The 20383-nt window shown below is 40.3% G+C and overlaps 1 protein-coding gene across 1 annotated transcript in view; it reads left to right on the top strand.

Annotated features, from left to right (window-relative positions):
- The window catches only part of ADCY10 (adenylate cyclase 10), a gene marked incomplete at its 3' end in the record, with an annotated part of 95591 nt that overhangs the window by 25015 nt on the left and 50193 nt on the right, over positions 1-20383 (top strand). Inside the window, exons 13-17 of the mRNA XM_082677053.1 lie at positions 9669-9822; positions 12027-12219; positions 12739-12825; positions 17283-17557; positions 19667-19803. Of these exons, the coding sequence (XP_082533179.1) occupies positions 9669-9822; positions 12027-12219; positions 12739-12825; positions 17283-17557; positions 19667-19803 (846 nt within the window). The remainder of the gene's footprint in view (positions 1-9668; positions 9823-12026; positions 12220-12738; positions 12826-17282; positions 17558-19666; positions 19804-20383) is intronic.

Here is a 20383-nt window from a genome sequence, read left to right as displayed (position 1 = left end):
TTTATTGTTTCTAGATTTTTTGATGATGGCCATTCTGACTGGTGTGAGATGATATCTCATTGTAGTTTTGATTTTCATTTCTCTAATGATTAATGATGTTGAGCATTCTTTCATGTGTTTGTTGGCAGTCTGTATATCTTCTTTGGAGAAATGTCTATTTAGGTCTTCTGCCCATTTTTGGATTGGGTTGTTCGTTTTTTGGGTTGTTTGTTTCTTTGTTATTGAGCTGCATGAACTGCTTATAAATTTTGGAGATTAATCCTTTGTCAGTTACTTCACTTGAAAATATTTTCTCCCATCCTGAGGGTTGTCTTTTGGTCTTGTTTATGGTTTCCTTTGCTGTGCAAAAGCTTTTAAGTTTCATTAGGTCTCATTTGTTTATTTTTGTTTTTATTTCCATTTCTCTAGGAAGTGGGTCAAAAAAGATCTTGCTGTGATTTATGTCATAGAGTGTTCTGCCTATGTTTTCCTCTAAGAGTTTGATAGTTTCTGGCCTTACATCTAGGTCTTGAATCCATTGTGAGCTTATTTTTGTGTATGGTGTTAGGGAGTGATCTAATCTCATACTTTTACATGTACCTGTCCAGTTTTCCCAGCACCACTTATTGAAGAGGCTGACCTTTCTCCACTGTACATTCCTGCCTCCTTTATCAAAGATAAGGTGACCATATGTGCGTGGGTTTATCTCTGGGCTTTCTATCCTGTTCCATTGTTCTATATTTTTGTTTCTGTGCCAGTACCATATTGTCTTGATTACTGTAGCTTTGTAGTACAGTGTGAAGTCAGGGAGCCTGATTCCTCCAGCTCGGTTTTTCGTTCTCAAGATTGCTTTGGCTATTTGGCTATTTGTTTCCATACAAATTGTGAAATTTTTTTTCTAGTTCTGTGAAAAATGCCATTGGTAGTTTGATAGGGATTGCATTGAATCTGTAGATTGCTTTGTATAGTAGAGTGATTTTCACAATGTTGATTCTTCCAATCCAGGAACATGGTATATCTCTCCATCTATTTGTATCATCTTTAATTTCCTTCATCAGTGTCTTATAATTTTCTGCATACAGGTCTTTTGTCTCCTTAGGTAGGTTTATTCCTATTTTATTCTTTTTGTTGCAATGGTAAATGGGAGTGTTTTCTTGATTTCACTTTCAGATTTTTCAGCATTAGTGCCTAGGAATGCCAGAGATTTCTGTGCATTAATTTTGTATCCTGCTACTTTACCAAATTCATTGATTCACTCTAGTAGTTTTCTGGTAGCATGTTTAGGATTCTCTATGTATAGTATCATGTCATCTGCAAAGAGTGACAGCTTTACTTCTTCTTTTCCGATTTGAATTGCTTTTATTTCCTTTTCTTCTCTGATTGCTGTGGCTAAAACTTCCAAAACTATGTTGAATAAGAGTGGTGAGAGTAGGCAACCTTGTCTTGTTCTTGATCTTAGTGGAAATGCTTTCAGTTTTTCACCATTGAGGATGATGTTGGCTGTGGGTTTGTCATATATGGCCTTTATTATGTTGAGGAAAGTTCCCTCTATGCCTACTTTCTGCAGGGTTTTTATCATAAATGGGTGTTGAATTTTGTCGAAAGCTTTCTCTGCATCTATTGAGATGATCATATGGTTTTTCTCCTTCAGTTTGTTAATATGGTATATCACGTTGATTGATTTGCGTATATTGAAGAATCCTTGCATTCCTGGGATAAACCCCACTTGATCATGGTGTATGATCCTTTTAATGTGCTGTTGGATTCTGTTTGCTAGTATTTTGTTGAGGATTTTTGCATCTATGTTCATCAGTGATATTGGCCTGTAGTTTTCTTTCTTTGTTACATCCTTGTCTGGTTTTGTTATCAAGGTGATGGTGGCCTCGTAGAATGAGTTTGGGAGTGTTCTTCCCTCTGCTATATTTTGGAAGAGTTTGAGAAGGATAGGTGTTAGCTCTTCTCTAAGTGTTTGACAGAATTCGCCTGTGAAGCCATCTGGTCCTGGGCTTTTGTTTGTTGGAAGATTTTTAATCACAGTTTCAATTTCAGTGCTTGTGATTGGTCTGTTCATAGTTTCTATTTCTTCCTGATTCAGTCTTGGCAGGTTGTGCATTTCTAAGAATTTGTCCATTTCTTCCAGGTTGTCCATTTTATTGGCATAGAGTTGCTTGTAGTAATCTCTCATGATCTTTTGTATTTCTGCAGTGTCAGTTGTTACTTCTCCTTTTTCATTTCTAATTCTATTGATTTCAGTCTTCTCCCTTTTTTTCTTGATGAGTCTGGCTAATGGTTTATCAATTTTCTTTATCTTCTCAAAGAACCAGCTTTTAGTTTTATTGATCTTTGCTATCATTTCCTTCATTTCTTTTTCATTTATTTCTAATCTGATTTTTATGATTTCTTTCCTTCTGCTAACTTTGGGGGTTTTTTGTTCTTCTTTCTCTAATTGCTTTAGGTGCAAGGTTAGGTTGTTTATTTGAGATGTTTCCTGTTTCTTAAGGTAGGATTGTATTGCTATAATCTTCCCTCTTAGAACTGCTTTTGCTGCACCCCATAGGTTTTGGGTCGTCGTGACTCCATTGTCATTTGTTTCTAGGTATTTTTTGATTTCCTCTTTGATTTCTTCAGTGATCACTTCGTTATTAAGTAGTGTATTGTTTAGCCTCCATGTGTTTGTATTTTTTACAGATCTTTTCCTGTAATTGATATCTAGTCTCATAGCATTGTGGTCAGAAAAGATACTTGATACAATTTCAATTTTCTTAAATTTACCAAGGCTTGATTTGTGACCCAAGATATGATCTATCCTGGAGAATGTTCCATGGGCACTTGAGAAAAATGTGTATTCTATTGTTTTTGGATGCAATATCCTATAAATATCAATTAAGTCCATCTTGTTTAATGTATCATTTAAAGCTTGTGTTTCCTTATTTATTTTCATTTTGGATGATCTGTCCATTGGTGAAAGTGGGGTGTTAAAGTCCCCTACTATGAATGTGTTACTGTCGATTTCCCGTTTTATGGCTGTTAGTATTTGCCTTATGTATTGAGGTGCTCCTATGTTGGGTGCATAAATATTTACAATTGTTATATCTTCTTGGATTGATCCCTTGATCATTATGTAGTGTCCTTCTTTCTCTCTTCTAATAGTCTTTATTTTAAGGTCCATTTTCTCTGATATGATAATTGCTACTCCAGCTTTCTTTTGGTTTCCATTTGCATGGAATATCTTTTTCCATCCCCTTACTTTCAGTCTGTATGTGTCTCTAGGTCTGAAGTGGGTCTCTTGTAGACAGCATATATATGGGGCTTGTTTTTGTATCCATTCAGCCAATCTGTGTCTTTTGGTGGGAGCATTTAGTCCATTTACATTTAAGGTAATTATCGATATGTATGTTCCTATTCCCATTTTCTTAACTGTTTTGGGTACATTATTGTAGGTCTTTTCCTTCTCTTGTGTTTCTTGTCTAGAGAAGTTCCTTTAGTATTTGTTGTAAAGCTGGTTTGGTGGTGCTGAACTCTCTCAGCTTTTGCTTGTCTGTAAAGGTTTTAATTTCTTCATCAAATCTGAATGAGATCCTTGCTGGGTAGAGTAATCTTTTTTTTTTTTTTTTTTTTTGCGGTACGCGTGTCTCTCACTGCTGTGGCCTCTCCCACTGCAGAGCGCAGGCTTAGGACGCTCAGGCTCAGCGGCCATAGCTCACGGGCACAGCTGCTCCGTGGCATGTGGGATCCTCCCGGACCGGGTCATGAACCCATGTCCCCTTCATCGGCAGGCGGACTCTCAACCACTGCGCCACCAGGGAAGCCCTGGGTAGAGTAATCTTGGTTGCAGGTTTTTCTCCTTCATCACTTTAAATATGTCCTGCCAGTCCCTTCTGGCTTGCAGAGTTTCTGCTGAAAGATCACTGGTTAACCTTATGGGGATTCTCTCGTGTGTTATTTGTTGTTTTTCCCTTGCTGCTTTTAATATGTTTTCTGTGTATTTAATTTTTGACAGTTTGATTAATATGTGTCTTGGCATATTTCTCCTTGGATTTATTCTGAATGGGACTCTCTGTGCTTCCTGGACTTGATTAACTATTTCCTTTCCCATATTAGGGAAGTTTTCAACTATAATCTCTTCAAATATTTTCTCAGTCCCTTTCTTTTTCTCTTCTTCTTTTGGAACCCCTATAATTCGAATGTTGGTGCATTTAATGTTGTCCCAGAGGTCTCTGAGACTGTCCTCAGCTCTTTTCATTCTTTTTTCTTTATTCTGCTCTGCAGTAGTTATTTCCACTATTTTACCTTCCAGGTCACTTATCCGTTCTTCTGCCTCAGTTATTCTGCTATTGATCCCATCTAGAGTATTTTTCATTTCATTTATTGTGTTGTTCATCGTTGCTTGTTTCATCTTTAGTTCTTCTAGTTCCTTGTTAAATGTTTCTTGCATTTTGTCTATTCTATTTCCAAGATTTTGGATCATCTTTACTATCATTATTCTGAATTCTTTTTCAGGTAGACTGCCTATTTCCTCTTCATTTGTTAGGTCTGGTGGGTTTTTATCTTGCTCCTTCAACTGCTGTGTGTTTTTCTGTCTTCTCATTTTGCTTAATTTCCTGTGTTTGGGGTCTCCTTTTTGCAGGCTGCAGGTTCATAGTTCCCATTGTTTTTGGTGTCTGTCCCCAGTGGCTAAGGTTGTGTAGGCTTCTTGGTGGAGGGGACTAGTGCTTGTGTTCTGGTGGATGAGGCTGGATCTTGTCTTTCTGGAGGGTAAGTCCACGTCTGGTTGTGTGTTTTGGGGTGTCTGTGGACTTATTATGATTTTAGGCAGCCTCTCTGCTAATGGGTGGGGTTGTGGTCCTGTCTTGCTAGTTGTTTGGCATAGGCTGTCCAGCACTGTAGCTTGCAGGTCGTTGAGTGAAGCTGGGTGCTGGTGTTGAGATGGAGATCTCTGGGAGATTTTCACCATTTGATATTATGTGGAGCTGGGAGGTCTCTTGTGGACCAGTGTCCTGAAGTTGGCGCTCCCACCTCAGAGGCACAGCAGTGACTCCTGGCTGCAGCACCAAGAGCCTTTCATCCACACGGCTCAGAATAAAAGGGAGAAAAAGTAGAAAGAAAGAATTAGTAGAAGTAGAAAGAAAGAAAGGGAAAGAAAGAAAGGAGGGAGGGAGAGAGGGAGGAAGGAAGGAAGGAAGGAGGGAAGCAAGAAAAGAAGAAAGAAAGAAAGAAGATAAAGTAAAATAAAATAAAGTAAGATAAAATAAAATAATTAAAATAAAAACTAATTATTAAGAAAAAAATTAAAAAAAAAAAAAAGGATGGATAGAACCCTAGGACAAATGGTGGAAGCAAAGCTATACAGACAAAATCTCACACAGAAACATATACACAAAAAGAGGAAAAGGGGAAAAAAATCATATATCTTGCTCTCAAAGTCCACCTCCTCAATTTGGGATGATTCGTTGTATTCATGTATTCCACAGATGCAGGGTACATCAAGTTGATTGTGGAGCTTTAATCCGCTGTTCCTGAGGCTGCTGGGAGAGATTTCCCTTTCTCTTCTTTGTTCTCACAGCTCCTGGGGCTCAGCTTTGGATTTGGCCCCGCCTCTGCGTGTAGGTCGCCGGAGGGCGGCTGTTCTTCGCTCAGACAGGACGGGGTTAAAGGAGCCGCTGATGCGGGGTCTCTGGCTCACTCAGGCCGTGGGGGAGGGAAGGGCACGGAGGGCGGGGCGAGCCTGCGGCGGCAGAGGCCGGCCTGAGGCGCGCCGTGCGTTCTCCCGGGAGAGTTGTCCCTGGATCCCGGGACCCTGGCAGTGGCGGGCTGGACAGGCTCTCCGGAAGGGGAGTGTGGATAGTGACCTGTGCTCGCACACAGGCTTCTTGGTGGCGGCAGCAACAGCCTTAGCGTCTTATGCCCGTCTCTGGCGTCCGCGCTTTTAGCCGCGGCTCGCGCCCATCTCTGGAGCTCCTTTAAGCAGCGCTCTTAATCCCTTCCAGGTACGTGGGGAGTTTCTTGCCTTTTGGGAGGTTTGAGGTCTTCTGCCAGCGTTCAGTAGGTGTTCTGTAGTTGTTGTTCCACGTGTAAATGTATTTCTGGTGTATCTGTGGGGAGGAAGATGATCTCCGCATCTTACTCTTCCGCCATCTTCCCGGAAGCCTCTCGGGTCTTCATTTACATAAGCCTTCTTTTAATCAACATTACATTATGAAATTCATCCATATTGTTGGATGTAGCTATAATTCATCCATTTTCATTGCTTTGTAGTACAGTTGGCCCTCTGTATCTGCAGGGTGTGCATCCAGGGATTCAAACAACCACAAATCAAAAAAAAAAATTTTTTTTTAATTCCAGAAAATTCCAAAAAGCAAAACTTGAATTTGCTGCACACTGGCAACTATTTACATAGCATTTACATTGTATTTGCTATTATAATCAACCTAGAGATGAGTTGAAGTATACAGGAGGATGTGTTTAGGTTGTATGCAAATACTACACCATTTTATATAAGGGACTTGAGCATCCGAATATTTTGATATCCCCGGGGTCCTGGAACCAATCTCCTGTGGATACAGAGGGATGACTATATTCCCTTTTATAAGTATATAACAATGTATTCATTCTGCTTTTGTACAACATTTGAGTTGTTTCCAGTTTGGGTTCTTATGAATAATACTGCCATAAAGATTTTTGTACAAGTCTTATGGTGAACATATGTATGCATTTCTGCTGTTGAGTATATATATAGGAGTGATACTGTTGGGACAAAGGGTACAATTTTGGTAGATAGTTTTCTCAGTCTTTATAATTTTAATAATTCTGTTGGGTTTATAGTGGTATCTCACCATGGTTTCCATCTGTATTTCCTTGATGTGGTTGAGTGCCTTTTCCAAATATTTATTGGCCATTTGGAAATCATCTTTTATAAAGTGTCTGTACAAATCTTTTGTCTATTTTTCAATTGGATTGTATTTTTTTATAGATCCGTTGGAATTATTTATATATTCTGAAAATGGGTCCCTTTGTTTTTACTGTATGTAACTTTTCCCATTCTGTGCTTGCCTTTTTACTCTATTAGTGATGTATTTAATGAACACAACTTTTGATTTTAATGAAATCCAATTTATCAATTTTTTTCTTTATAATTAGTGCTTTTGTATACTGTTTGAGAAATCTTTCCTCATGCAAAAGTCATGAAGATATTTTTCTAGATTCTCTTCCAGAAATTTTGTTTTACCTTTTACATTTAGAGCTATGATCCATCCGGCAGTGATGTTTTTGTGATTCTTGGTGAGAGAGACCCTATCATAAGAAAGCTAACTCAAGACTATGCAGGGAAGTAGACACAAAATGAGGTAGAGAAGAGACCCACATGAAGATTGGCCTGTGGATTCTGAAGGCAGCCATTTCAAATAACACTTGTAATTTCCTTCTGTTAGACTTGAACATCCCTAAAAGTATCATTATAAATTAAATCTCGGTCATAACTGTGTTAGGGCAATTGAGAAGAGGCTCTGTCCCACACCTTGGGGGAGTATTAGGACAGAATCTTGATGTCAGCAGAGCATAAAAGAAGGCAACAGTTCCAGAACTTCAAAGAGCACTTGAGCCAGCAGCAATGCCTAACTTTCAGTGCATTCAGGTAGTTTTCAGAGTCTGCAAGCACATCACTTTTTATAAGTCCAGATCCCCAAACTCTTGAAGGCTAGAAAGGAGAAGGAATGCCCACTCTCACCCTCCTCCGAGGCCTAACTTTTCATCCTAGGATATGCTTGTTGTGATAATGATTGACAGTAAATGGAAGTCCTAACCCCCTTTCTACAAAATTGAGGACTCACTATGACAGACATATTAGAATACATTGCTACAATATGCATATGTTTCTCAGCCTGGTCTAGTTGCCTTTGTTTGTTTGTTTGTTTTCTGTGCGTGTGTTTTGCTTTGTTTTGTTTTTCGGCTGCTGCTGAGCGGCTTGTGAGACCTTAGTTCCCTGAACAGGGATTGAACCCAGGCCCTCAGCATTGAAAGCTCAGAGTCCTAACCACTGGACTGCCAGGGAATTCTCTGTACTTGACTTTTTGCCCTGATTTCACCAGTATAAGGTAAAGATCAGGCCCACATATCTTTCCTTAAAGCTATAACCAAAAACAGACTGTCAGAGGTTAGGAGTATGGGAAACACCCTTCTTTTACAAGAGTGCCTGTAAGTGAAATTGTATATGCTAACTGATAACAAAACTAAAATGAACAAAAAGTGTTCTTTTAGTGTCAAAAATATGTACAACAGTCTCAGGTATTAGGGCCTTGTTCAAATAGAAACAAGGTATGCATACTTCAAGGCAAGTTGAGTTAACCTCATTTTAGAATCCAACTAAAAAGACAATCAGTAAGTTCTTACCTGTATGTGTTCTAGACAAATAGAACATAAAACAGCTAGAAGAGTCTGCTTTGCAGCCTTCTGGGCATCTTCTAAGTTCCTGTGTAAACTTTAGGCCAAAGAACAATACTACACATCTCACAAAATTGAAATTCAAATGTGCTTTCAGAAAGGAAATGTTGCACCTAAAAGAAGCAATATGGTCTGCAGAGTAATTCTCACTAAATCTTACCCAGAAATTTACATTACCAAATAAACACTCAGCTTCTTTGTATAAAACATCTAAGCTTAGAGTAGTGGTCTTGGTTTTCAATAGACTTTAGCTAACACCTAGGTATGTATTTACTCTATCAATGGATAACAGAATGGGCCCTCCACAGTGATCTGTCCAGCAAAGAAGGAAGAGTCAGCCCTGATTTGGTCTCCAGCTCTTTTGACAGAAATTACGGTTCTGCCAACTCCTTCCCGCCCACCCAGGTTTCAAAGATTGTAGGCTGAGTTTCAGATTTCAGTCAGGGCATCCTGTTACACATATTTAAAGACACATAAGAAAAATAAGAGTGATAGGGTTGTAACCCAAGATGACTTTTATTTTCTTCTTTTCCTTTTTAAGTTTTCTATATTTTCTACAGTGAGCATGCATTATATTTATAATAAGGAAAAAAACTATAATTTATTTTTACTAAGAATTTAGGTTGTTCTTATGATAGAATTAATCTATATATGAGTTTTTTAAAGCAAATTGAATTTTTTTATCACCGTTAATACTTTTAGTAGCCCTGAGATAAGTATAATTTCTCATTTACAAAGAGCAAGTTTTCCTTCACAGAATCGGAAATAAAAACTGTTTATCCATATTGTTCAACATGGGAACCCTAACTTTATTAAGTTGATTTCCTAATGTAATAATCTATAGTTACTTCTAGTGTGTTACAGAAAAAGGAAAAGAAAACAAGCATTAGGGTCGGATAGCCCTGCTTTAATTCCTGGTTGTATAATTGAAGCAAATCTCAGTTTTCTACACTAAAGTTAAATGGACATCATAATGAGCATTATAAGAATCCTTTCCCTCACAGCTTGTGGGAATCAAAAAAAACCAAACCAAACCAAAACAAAACTGTAAAACCACATTGTTAAACTGGAAAGTTCTAGAGAAAGATTTTTTTTTAATTTTAAAGTGCACAGGACCTCAAGAAACTCCATGAACAATGCCATGGAAATTCCAAGGGTATTCTTAGAAGCTGTATCACTATGTGCTTTTTTATGTTTCTAGACTATTTTATGTTGATTGGGTTTGCTCCCTTTTTAAAAAATGAAAATAACAGGACGCGATAAGGAGATCAAATACTTCATGTGTACTATGAAGGAATTTTTGATATCTAACTGCAGCCGAGTCCTGATGTACGAAGGATTATCAGGATATGGAAAAAGCGAGCTACTAGTGGAAATTGAGTACCTGGCCCAAGGTGAGAACCACAGGTGAGTGTCTTGCAATGACCATTTTTTTTGTGAATCCAGAGAATCTTGACATCTTTAAGAGTTTCATTTGTTTCAATGTTCCTCTCCTTTATATAAGTTGCCTATGTAAACTATCCACAATCTATCAATTATTATTGGGTGTCATGCCCCTTGTGCTAGATAAGTAATTAACGATAAACATATCGAACTGAGAAAATGAAGATGGGCTGACCCCTGGAGATCCTGATTTAATGCCAGGACGGACTTGGACATTGATATTTTTAAGTTTCCTAATGCACAGTTTGAGAACAACTGGTATAAATGTTGAGGATAGATTGGGTTTGCAGAACAAATACGTAAGTTTATCCATGTGGCTGACGGGGAATCACTGGTTCAAACCACTGAGGCCTGAGCGTATGGTTAGAGAATGAAAGGCCTCTGGATTTTCCTTCGGAAGGCAGAGCTGATGCACTTACCTCATGCTGTTTGTCTCTTTTCATATAAGGAATGTCATGAGGGCTCTCTTTGGGACAACCCATCTCATGGAGGTGGACGGTATGGTATTCAGTAACAGTGGTGATGACCAAGACAATGGTAATGGTGTCTCACATCCTTTCACCATCTAACCTAAAGGCTTTAAGTTAGGGAAAGTTCTTATTAATCTTATTTTTAGCTATGTTTCTACTCTTTTTTAATGCCAGGCCTGAGAAACACTAGTTTTAAAATATCTTTAACATTGTTGAAAGGATAATTCAAAATAGCCAGAAGACACTCATTTATTCCATCACTTACTGAGTACCTACTATGTTCCAGGAACTTAGTGCTATATTAGTTTGCTAGAGCTACCATGACAAAGCATCACAAGCTAGGTGGCTTAAGCAACAGAAGTATATTATCTCGGTGTACAGGAGGGTAGAAGTCCAAGATCCAGGTGGCGTAAAGTTGGTTCCTTCCATCAGCTGTGAGGGACAATCTGTTCTGTGCCTCTTTCCTAGCTTCTGGTGGCTTGCTGGCAGTCACTGGTGTTCATTGGCTTGTAGAAGCATCACCCCCGTCTCTGCCTCCATCTTCACATGATGTTCTCCATGTGTGCTGTCTGTGTCCAAAAAATTTCCCTCTTCTTTTTTTTTTTTCCCACTGCGTGGCTTGCGGGATCTTAGTTCCCCAACCAGGGATTGAACCTGGGCCACACCAGTGAAAGCACCGAGTCCTAACCACTGGACCACCAGGGAATCCCCCAAATTTCCCCTTCCTATAAAGAGACAGTCATATCGGATTAGGGGCCCACCCTATTCCAGTATGGCCTCATCTTAACTTACCTAGTTACATCTGCAATGACCCTATTCCCAAAGAAGGTCACATTCTGAGGGCTAAGACTTCAGCATATGAATTGGTGGGGGGGAGGGGTGCATAAATGAATCCATAACAAGTTGCAAAGCCTTGAAGACGAATAATATCTGATCCCTACCCTCAAGGAGTTCTCACAAAAGAGAAGGAAAGAGAGATGACAGTAAAAATAGAATGTGGTGAGGACAGTGATAGAAGCACGCAGTAGAGTGCTGTAAAAGCTATGAGAAAGAGGGGTATGTCATCCAACCTGAGGGCATCAGGGAAGATTTCCAGGAGGTTACTCCTGAGCTGAGATATACAAATGAACAGGAAATGAGGGATTAGGAGGGACTGTGAGACGTGATAACACTCTAGGCTGAGGAAAGCAAAGGCATAAAGAGAAGAAACAGTTGGATGTACAGGGAACACTCACCGGTTTGTTGTTGGTGGAGGGTAGACTGCTGGGCAGAGAGTGGCAAGAAATGACCATGAGGACTTGGAAAGGCTTATATGTCACGTGAAGGAGTCTAGACTTAACCTAGACTTGCATCTCCCTAGGTGCTTCAGGCTTCCATAAAGGTGATGCATTCAGAGAGTCTTGGCGCTAGACAGGGGTAGTAGTATGCTGTTAGGGAGTATAGGTGAGAGTATGAGGGCCTGAACCCAGGCATTGGCGGTAGGGCTAGAGAAGAGGGGATAGCTAGGATACATTTACAGAGCTTAGAAACATAGTGGAATAAGGGAGGGTATCTGAAGCACAAATAAAGAACAGCTTCCAGATAGCTTGGGAAATCTGTCATTACAACCGAATATGAGGAGTCAGGGCTTTCCTTCAACCTTTATTGTTTTCAAAAAATATATTTTAAAACTCTGATTCCTGACTTTCTTATAAACAGGACTATTGCTATTGCGTTGACTAAGATCAGCTTCCATCAGAATTTTTATACCATCCAGATACTCATGGCCAATGTACTAGGTCTGGATACTTGCAAACATTATAAAGAACGACAGACCAACCTTCAAAATAAAGTCAAGTTACTGCTGGATGAAAAGTTCCATTGTCTTCTTAATGACATTTTCCATGTGCAGGTAACTAGCTAGTGTTAGACTCCCGTTAGAAATAGTGAAGGGGCAGATGTGGCCACTCCTCCCTGATGCTTTATGACTTTGCATCTCTTTGGCCTTTATTATCCTCTTGTTTTCTCATCTGCAGCGTCCAGGTGGTAAGGAAATGACTCCCAATCCTTGAATGAGCCACCTTCCTGAGATATATTGGTACCAGACTCAAGAAAACCCAAATATCCACCTGCTGATTCATTTCTTTTCTCACCTTCCCATCATAGCTATACTATACTAGCTAGTCCAGGGCACAAAATCACTCTGCTCCCACAGGTGACTGCCAATGCAAAGACAAGAATGTGCCCTGTTCTTTCCTGTATCTATTAGATTCAATGACATAGAGTATCAGAGCTGGAAGGGATGTTATGGATTACCTAGCACATGAGGATTTTAAGGCACAGAACAGTAAAGTGAATTACCAGAGTCATACAACTAGTAGTTCTCCCTGCTATTTGCCCATACTCAATATTCTCATAATTCTTTATACAGTTCCCTATTTCACGAGAGGTTTCCAGGATGAGCACCACGAGAAAGCAGAAGCAGTTGGAAGCGTTGTTTATGAAGATCTTGGAGCAAGTAAGAGCGTCTATAGGTCAAATAATGGGGAGGGGGAAACTGGGCATCTCACCGCAAAGCCAGGTGACCTCAAGGGTTTAGACTCCAATGGCAAGAAGCATTGAAGTATGTGAAAGCTTTAACCCAAAGTGTTTCATTTTCCTCCATCCTTCCAAACCTCGAGCTAAGAGTCTGTTCAGAATTTAGCTGTGCTTAAAAGGAGTCCTTTAACATTACTCCTGGGAGTTTGGCCTCGCCTTAAAACCAGTCCTCTTTTTCTCTCCTTCTGTATGAGATGCAGTCTATCAAACTGGTTATGTATATAGGCTCTGTAATCAGTCTACCAAGGTTTGAGCCCTTAGGCCTATCACTTGCTACCTGGGTAACCTTGATCAAGTGACTCAACCTGTCCATGCTTTTATTTTACCTTCTATAAAATGAGGAAATAATAGTACCTAGCTCACAGGGTTGTAAGGTTTAAATGACTAGATTATGTGTAAAACCTATATTAGTGCCTCTTTCATTGGAAACACTCAACCAATGTTAACTTTTGCTCTCTGAATAATATCATGACTGTCCATTATATGTTGATGATCACCAACTTTATATCCCATTCCTCAGCTCTCGTATAAGCACCAAAACTATATTTCCAAGAGCTGTATATTCCACTTGGGTATGGGGACTCACACTCAGTTCAGTGTCTAATACTAAATTCATTTTTTTCCCTACTTTAGTGCCCTATCTCCCTCATCTTGATCCTGACCCTTGATTTAGTCAATAGCAAATTCATTCACACATCATTTAAAGTTACCTTTGCTCAGTTGACAAGTCCTACCATGTCTACCTCAGACTGACTCTGGAATCTCCCCGTCCTCTGTTCCCTACTGTAGTTCAGCCTCTTTCTCTTCCTGGACTGTTTCCATAGCTTTCCAACTAATCTCTGTGCCTCATACCTCTCCACTCCAATTCATCCTCCATACAACTGCCAAAGTGTATGCAAATCGCTCCAACCTGTACTTTATACTATCCAAGTAATTCTCAATACTAATGAGATAAAAGCCAAAAGACTTTTTTTTTTTTAAACCTGGAGAAATGCTACTCATCATTCAGTGTCACCTCTTCAGTGAGAACTCCCCCAAATCACAAGGCATGACTAATTCCTCTTCTGCTGTGTTTCTGTAACACTTTGAACATCTTTCTTACTGTATTTTCCATACTGTATTGCGATTTGCTACTTATATATGCGTCTCTCCCCCTCAGGAGGTTGTGAGCTTCTTAAGGAAAGGGAGCCTCTTTCTCATTTTTGTATCACTACTGACCAGCGGAGTGTCTGGCACATAATAAATAAACAATTCAAGTTTGTGGCATTGTGTAAGTTTATAATACAACTTCCTTCTTCTCCACTGCAGGCAAATAAGGCTATATCAGTAGTTTCTAAATGTCAGACTTTGGACTGTTTGCATCACAAGTGTCCAGGAAGCTTCATAAAATATATGGATTTGTGAATTCTACCCCAAATTGAAAAGGGCTTCGTTGGGGCCTAGGAATCTGTTTAGTTGTTTCTTTTTGTTTTGAAACTTCTCAGTTGGTTCCAATCCACAACCTAGTTGGAAACCATGAGTAAAGCTGTGCTTTGACTCTGTGCTATGACAACAATCTTTGGATCATTTACTATCAGTATGACCTCGGGCAAGTGGTTTAACTTCTCTGTGCCTAAATTTTCTCAGTAAATAGATTCAATAGTGCCACCTCCTATGAATGTTACGAAGATTTTTTTTTTTTAATTAAAAAAAATATTTTTTTGGCTGTATTGGGTCTTTGTTCCTGCACACGGCCTTTCTCTAGTTGCGGTGAGCAGGGGCTACTCTTTGTTGCGGTGTGCGGGCTTCTCATTGTGGTGGCTTCTCTTGTTGTGGAGCACGGGCTCTAGGCGCACGGGCTTCAGTAGTTGCCGCATGTGGGCTCAGTAGTTGCGGCACTCAGGCTCAGTAGTTGTGGCTCGTGGGCTCTAGAACGCAGGCTCAGTAGTTGTGGCGCACAGGCTTAGTTGCTCTGCAGCATGTGGGATCTTCCCGGACCAGGGCTCGAACCCATGTCCCCTACATTGGCAGGTGGATTCTTAACCACTGCAACACCAGGGGAGTCCATTAACGAAGATTTTAAATAAGTTCATTTACGAAAGCACATCACGCAGTGCTGGGAACATAGTAGGTGCAGTGTAAGTGTTGGCTTTTTTCACATCAGAGAGGACCTGATTCCATCTCCTCATTTTATTTTATGTTTTTAATTAATTTTTATTGGAGTATAGTTGACTTACAATGTTGTGTTAGTTTCTATGTTGTGTTAGTTTGTTGTGTATAGCAAAGTGAATCAGTTATACATATATATATATATCTCCACTCTTTTTTAGATTCTATTCCCATATGGGTCATCACAGAGTGTTGAGTAGAGTTCCCTGTGCTATAAAATAGGTTCTTGTTAGCTGTCTATTTTATATATAGTAGTGTGTATATGTCAATCCCAATCTCCCAGTTTATCCCTCCCCCCACCTTTCCCCCTTTGTAACCATAAGTTTGTGTTCCACATCTGTGATTCTGTTTCTGTTTTGTAAATAGGTTCATTTGTACCTTTTTTTTAGATTCCACATATAAGTGATATCACATGATATTTGTCTTTCTCTGTCTGACTTACTTCACTTAGTGTGATAATCTTTAGGTCCATCCATGTCGCTGTAAACGGCATTATTTCGTTCCTTTTTATGGCTGAGTAATATTTCAGTCTCCTCATTTTAAATGTGAAGAAGCTGGCGCCATTGATGTACTATTGAATTCATGTAGGTTTTTTGGTTCCTGCTTTACTCTCCCCAATTCACAAATAATTCACTGACAAGGCTATTCTATGACTAAAACTCTCATTTCTAACTGCCCCGTAGTTTTATTTATTTATTTATTTATTTATTTGGCTGCGTTGGGTCTTTGTTGCTGCACAGGCTTTCTCTAGTTGCGGTGAGTGGGGGCTACTCTTTGTTGCACTTCGCAGTCTTCTCATTGCGGTGGCTTCTCTTGCTGTGGAGCACGGGCTCCAGGTGCGCGGGCTTTAGTAGTTGTGTCTTGCAGCCTTAGTAGTTGTGGCTTGTGGGCTCTAGAGCACAGGCTCAGTAGTTGTGGTGCATGGGCTTAGTTGTTCTGTGGCATGTGGGATCTCCCTGGACCAGGGCTCTAACCTGTGTCCCCTGCATTGGCAGACAGACTCTCAACCACTGCGCTACCAGGGAATTCCCTGCCCCGTAGTTTTAAAGATATTAGTCAAATACAAAACAAAACAAAACAATGGGATGCTAACCCCTATTCATTAAAATGTTCTCAGGGTCAGTGAAGAACTAACGATCTGGTGACAGAATGGGGCTGTAAGAGGGGACTTACATATATGTGATAAGGCAGGCTATAATACTTTATAATGATCATCTTCTGAAATTTGAAATTTGAATGTAGCCTTTGCTGCTCTAGTTTATAAAAACATGCAGAGGGAAAGAATGGCTTAACCCAATCTCTTCCCAGAGGGAAACAAAAGAAGCCAAGAGCAGTCTGGAGCAGTAAGAATGGGGAAGGTTTTCTCCATTTAGACATCTTACACTATGGAAATGCAGGGCCCGCTATGCAGGGGCTCACACTAAATGTAAGCTCTATATTATGTCTAATACTCTATCCCCAGTGCTTAAAACAGTACCTGACCCTAACAGATGCACAATAAATGCTTAATGAGTAAATAAATAATTCAGACTTGTTAGGGAAAGGTACTCTACACAAGAAGAGGGACACATGATCTGTTTTTAAGTGTAACAAGTGCCGCAGTTCAAGCTAGAACAGCATAAACTGCCGGCAGGGCAAGGACCAGGTGAGTTTCTCTCAGCAGCCTGCCTCCAGCACCTAGCCCAGTGGGTGCTTGGTAAGTATGTGTTGAATCGATGTTGGTTGAATAAATGTCAAATAGATATTTCCAGGAGACCTTCATTTTTCAATAGATTAGAATGACTTGAAGTAAACCTCAGTAATTTTTATGTAATGGCTGTTTAGGTTGACTAAAACCCCATCTATCCTATATATTTACATTATCTTTACACAAAGATTTGACCAAGTAAGAGTCTATTCCAGCCAGTTCCGTCCCAATTGCCACAGATTCCAATTAGTGGAATCTAAATTAACGCAAAGTTATTAGAAAGAACAGATTTAACTTAGCTTCACAAAATTCGGTGGATACACATGCATACCCATACATGTGTATAAAAAACTGAAGTCACGGGAGTTCCCTAGTGGTCTAGTTAGGATTTGGTGCTTTCGCTGACCATGGCCTGGGTTCAATCCCTGGTCGGGGAACTGAGATCCCGCAAGCTGCTCGGTGCGGCCAAAAAATCAAACAAAAACAAAAAAAAACCCTGAAGTCCTACAGCATTTTTCTTTGTGTTTCTCCACCTTGTCCAGACAGTGAAAGAGGAAAGGATTATTTTCATCATCGATGAAGGCCAGTTTATCGATTCAGCCTCCTGGACATTTATGGAGAAGCTTATCCGGTCTGTTCCCATCTTCATCATCATGTCCCTGTCTCCCTTCATCGACATACCCTGTGCAGCTGCCCGTGCCATAATGAAGAACAGGAACACCACCTATGTCATCCTTGGAGCCGTGCAGCCTAAGGACATCCTCAACAAGGTCTGCCTGGACCTCAACGTCAGGGGCATCCCCAAAGAACTAGACACGTGAGTAACCTGTTTCTATGCTGAGGCCTTGACATCTGCACTCATTCTCCAGGTCCAGACTTCATCAGATTCCTTAAGATGTGTCTGAACGCGGCCATTTCAGGATTCTTGCTGGTCCCGCCTTTCCAAGGGGCCACTGAACATGCTTGATAGGATGGATGCCGCTCACTTTTCCTCGTTATGGTCCCTGTTACGCCGTCTCAGACGTTGCTTAGGACATCAGTTTTGCTTCCCTTTCATCATGCTGGCTATGGGCACACTCACTCTAACCCACAGTGACTAAGGGCACTGTCATGGGCAAGTAACATGAAAGGCAAACTGGTAAGCCTTAAGCACCACAGCCCACAGCTGAGCAAGGTCTTAGTCGCTGGCAATAACGTGGTCTGGTACTGGTGTCCCCTGTCATGGCAGATGGTGACGTCAGTGCTCTCTGAGCTTCTCAGTGGCTCCTCTCCTGGGGTCTTGACAGCAGTCCCCTTAACAACGTGGACAATGCCTCTTCCTTAGCTGGCTGTTTACAAGCCACCTTGGTATCTGTATCTGTTCTTTCTAATGAGGTTGCTTTGCTTCTGGAAGAGAAATGTCTTAGACAAAGTCTCATTTAAAATAACTCCAGGCATGAATTTATTTTTTTTTTCAAATTGTATTTTTATTTATTTATTTATTTTTGGCTCTGTTGGGTCTTCGTTTCTATGCAAGTGCTTTCTCCAGTTGCAGTAAGTGGGGGCCACTCTTCATTGCGGTGCGCGGGCCTCTCACTGTTGTGGCCTCTCCCGTTGTGGAGCACAGGCTCCGGACGCGCAGGCTCAGCGGCCATGGCTCATGGGCCTAGTTGCTCCGCAGCATGTGGGACCCTCCCAGACCAGGGCTCGAACCCGTGTCCCCCACATTGGCAGGCAGACTCTCAACCACTGCGCCACCAGGGAAGCCTGCAGGCATGAATTTTGTGTGTTCTTTCCCTTTGTCTCTCTGTCTCTCCCTCTTTCTCTCTGTATGTATGTATTTATTTATTTATTATGTATGTATTTATTATATATGTATGCATTTATTATATATGCATTTACTTTTTGATCTAGCCTTCCCAATTCTAGGAACCTATCTCAAAGATATACTGACAGGGAACTATGCTCAATATTTTGTAATAACCTATAAGGGAAAAGAATCTGAAAAAGAATATATATATATATCTGAATCACTTTGCTGTACACCTGAAACTAACACAACATTGTAAATCAGCTATACTTCAATAAAAAATTTAAAAATTTTTAAAATATATATAGTGACAAAAATATGAAGTGACATATGGGCACAGTTTTTATTGAGGCATTATTTGTACTAGTAAAAGACTGAAAGCAATCCAAATGTCCATCTCTAAGAGGATAGTCAGAATAAACTAGGATGCATCCACACGATTGAGCCCTATGTAGCTATAAAGAGAAATAAGAAAGATCTACTGATATGAAGGGATGACCAGGATACATTGTTGAGTGAAAAAACAAGGGGTTGCCTAGTGTGCAGTATATATAACTTGCTGTCTTTTATCTAAGGAAGAGAGTGAAATACGTGTGTGCATTTTCTATAGTTTTAAAAAGAAACGTTGAAAAGATAAACCAGAAACTAATTTAAATGCTTACTTATAAGGCGAGGAAGGGAAGCAAGACTGAGGATGTACCTTATTACATAGCTTTGACTTCGGAAAGATTTAAATGGTTTATTATGTAATTTTAAAAATGAAAGAAAGGGCTTCCCTGGTGGCGCAGTGGTTGAGAGTCCACCTGCCGATGCAGGGAACACGGGTTCGTGCCCCAGTCCGGGAAGATCCCACATGCCGTGGAGTGGCTGGGCCCGTGAGCCATGGCCGCTGAGCCTGCACGCGTCTGGAGCCTGTGCTCCACAACGGGAGAGGCCACAACAGTGAGAGGCCCGCGTACAGCAAAAAAAAAAAAAAAAGAAAGAAAAAAGAAAAAGCAATCCCTAAAAATGAAAAACAAACCAAAACAAATGGAGAAAGAGAAGTGATTATTTTCAGGTGATTGAGAAAACGCAAATATTTTTACTTCTTTAAAGATGGTTCTTTGATATAAATAGATTGCGTTGTTTTCACTACAGGTACCTGGCCGAGGGAAGCTGTGGGATTCCAATTTACTGTGAAGAATTGCTTAAAAACCTGGACCATCACAGGGTACTTGTTTTCCAAACAATAGAGTCTGAGGAGAAGACAAGTGTGACCTGGAATAACCTGTTCAGTAAGTCCCATAATGATGGTTCTTCCTGTCTCCTTCTGCAGAGAGGGTGGCAAGGGTGGGCTTTTCCATAGGCTGCTTCCTATATGGGTCAGAGGCTTTGGGGAGGCAAAGAACGTTGGACTTGATATCCCAGATTGTGAGAGAACTTAACATTGCCCGGGACTCACTGAACTGGGAGAATGAATGTAGACGTGTAATAGAAATGAAAGAACACTGGAGAATCTTAAAGCCCAGAATCAGAACTGACGGGGGATGTAGATGTTATCTGGGAAAAAGGTAAAATTATTAGCTCAAAGTGAATTGTCAACAAGGTTCTCATGCTACAGAGACATACAGAAAGATGAACTTTCATATGATGTCACAAAGAGGGCAGTTGGAATTTTTAAGAAAATAGTTTAGTGAAGGGAGAAGGGTAGGGGTTGGGGAATGGGGTAAGGATGCAAGCTGGGATGTAGAGGATTAAGGTTAATGTGAATGATAAGAAAATATCTGTGGTGGATATACTAGTTGTTTAGAGAGATGGCAGTGATGAGAAGAAAAAAATCATATTCTAGCAAAAATAAAAACAAAGAAAGAAAGA

This window comes from Grampus griseus (assembly GCF_964374135.1).
Source record: "Grampus griseus genome assembly, chromosome: 1".
Taxonomy (NCBI): Eukaryota; Metazoa; Chordata; class Mammalia; order Artiodactyla; family Delphinidae; genus Grampus; species Grampus griseus.
Note: the sequence above shows the minus strand (reverse complement) of the source record. Positions and strands in the feature narration are given on the sequence as shown.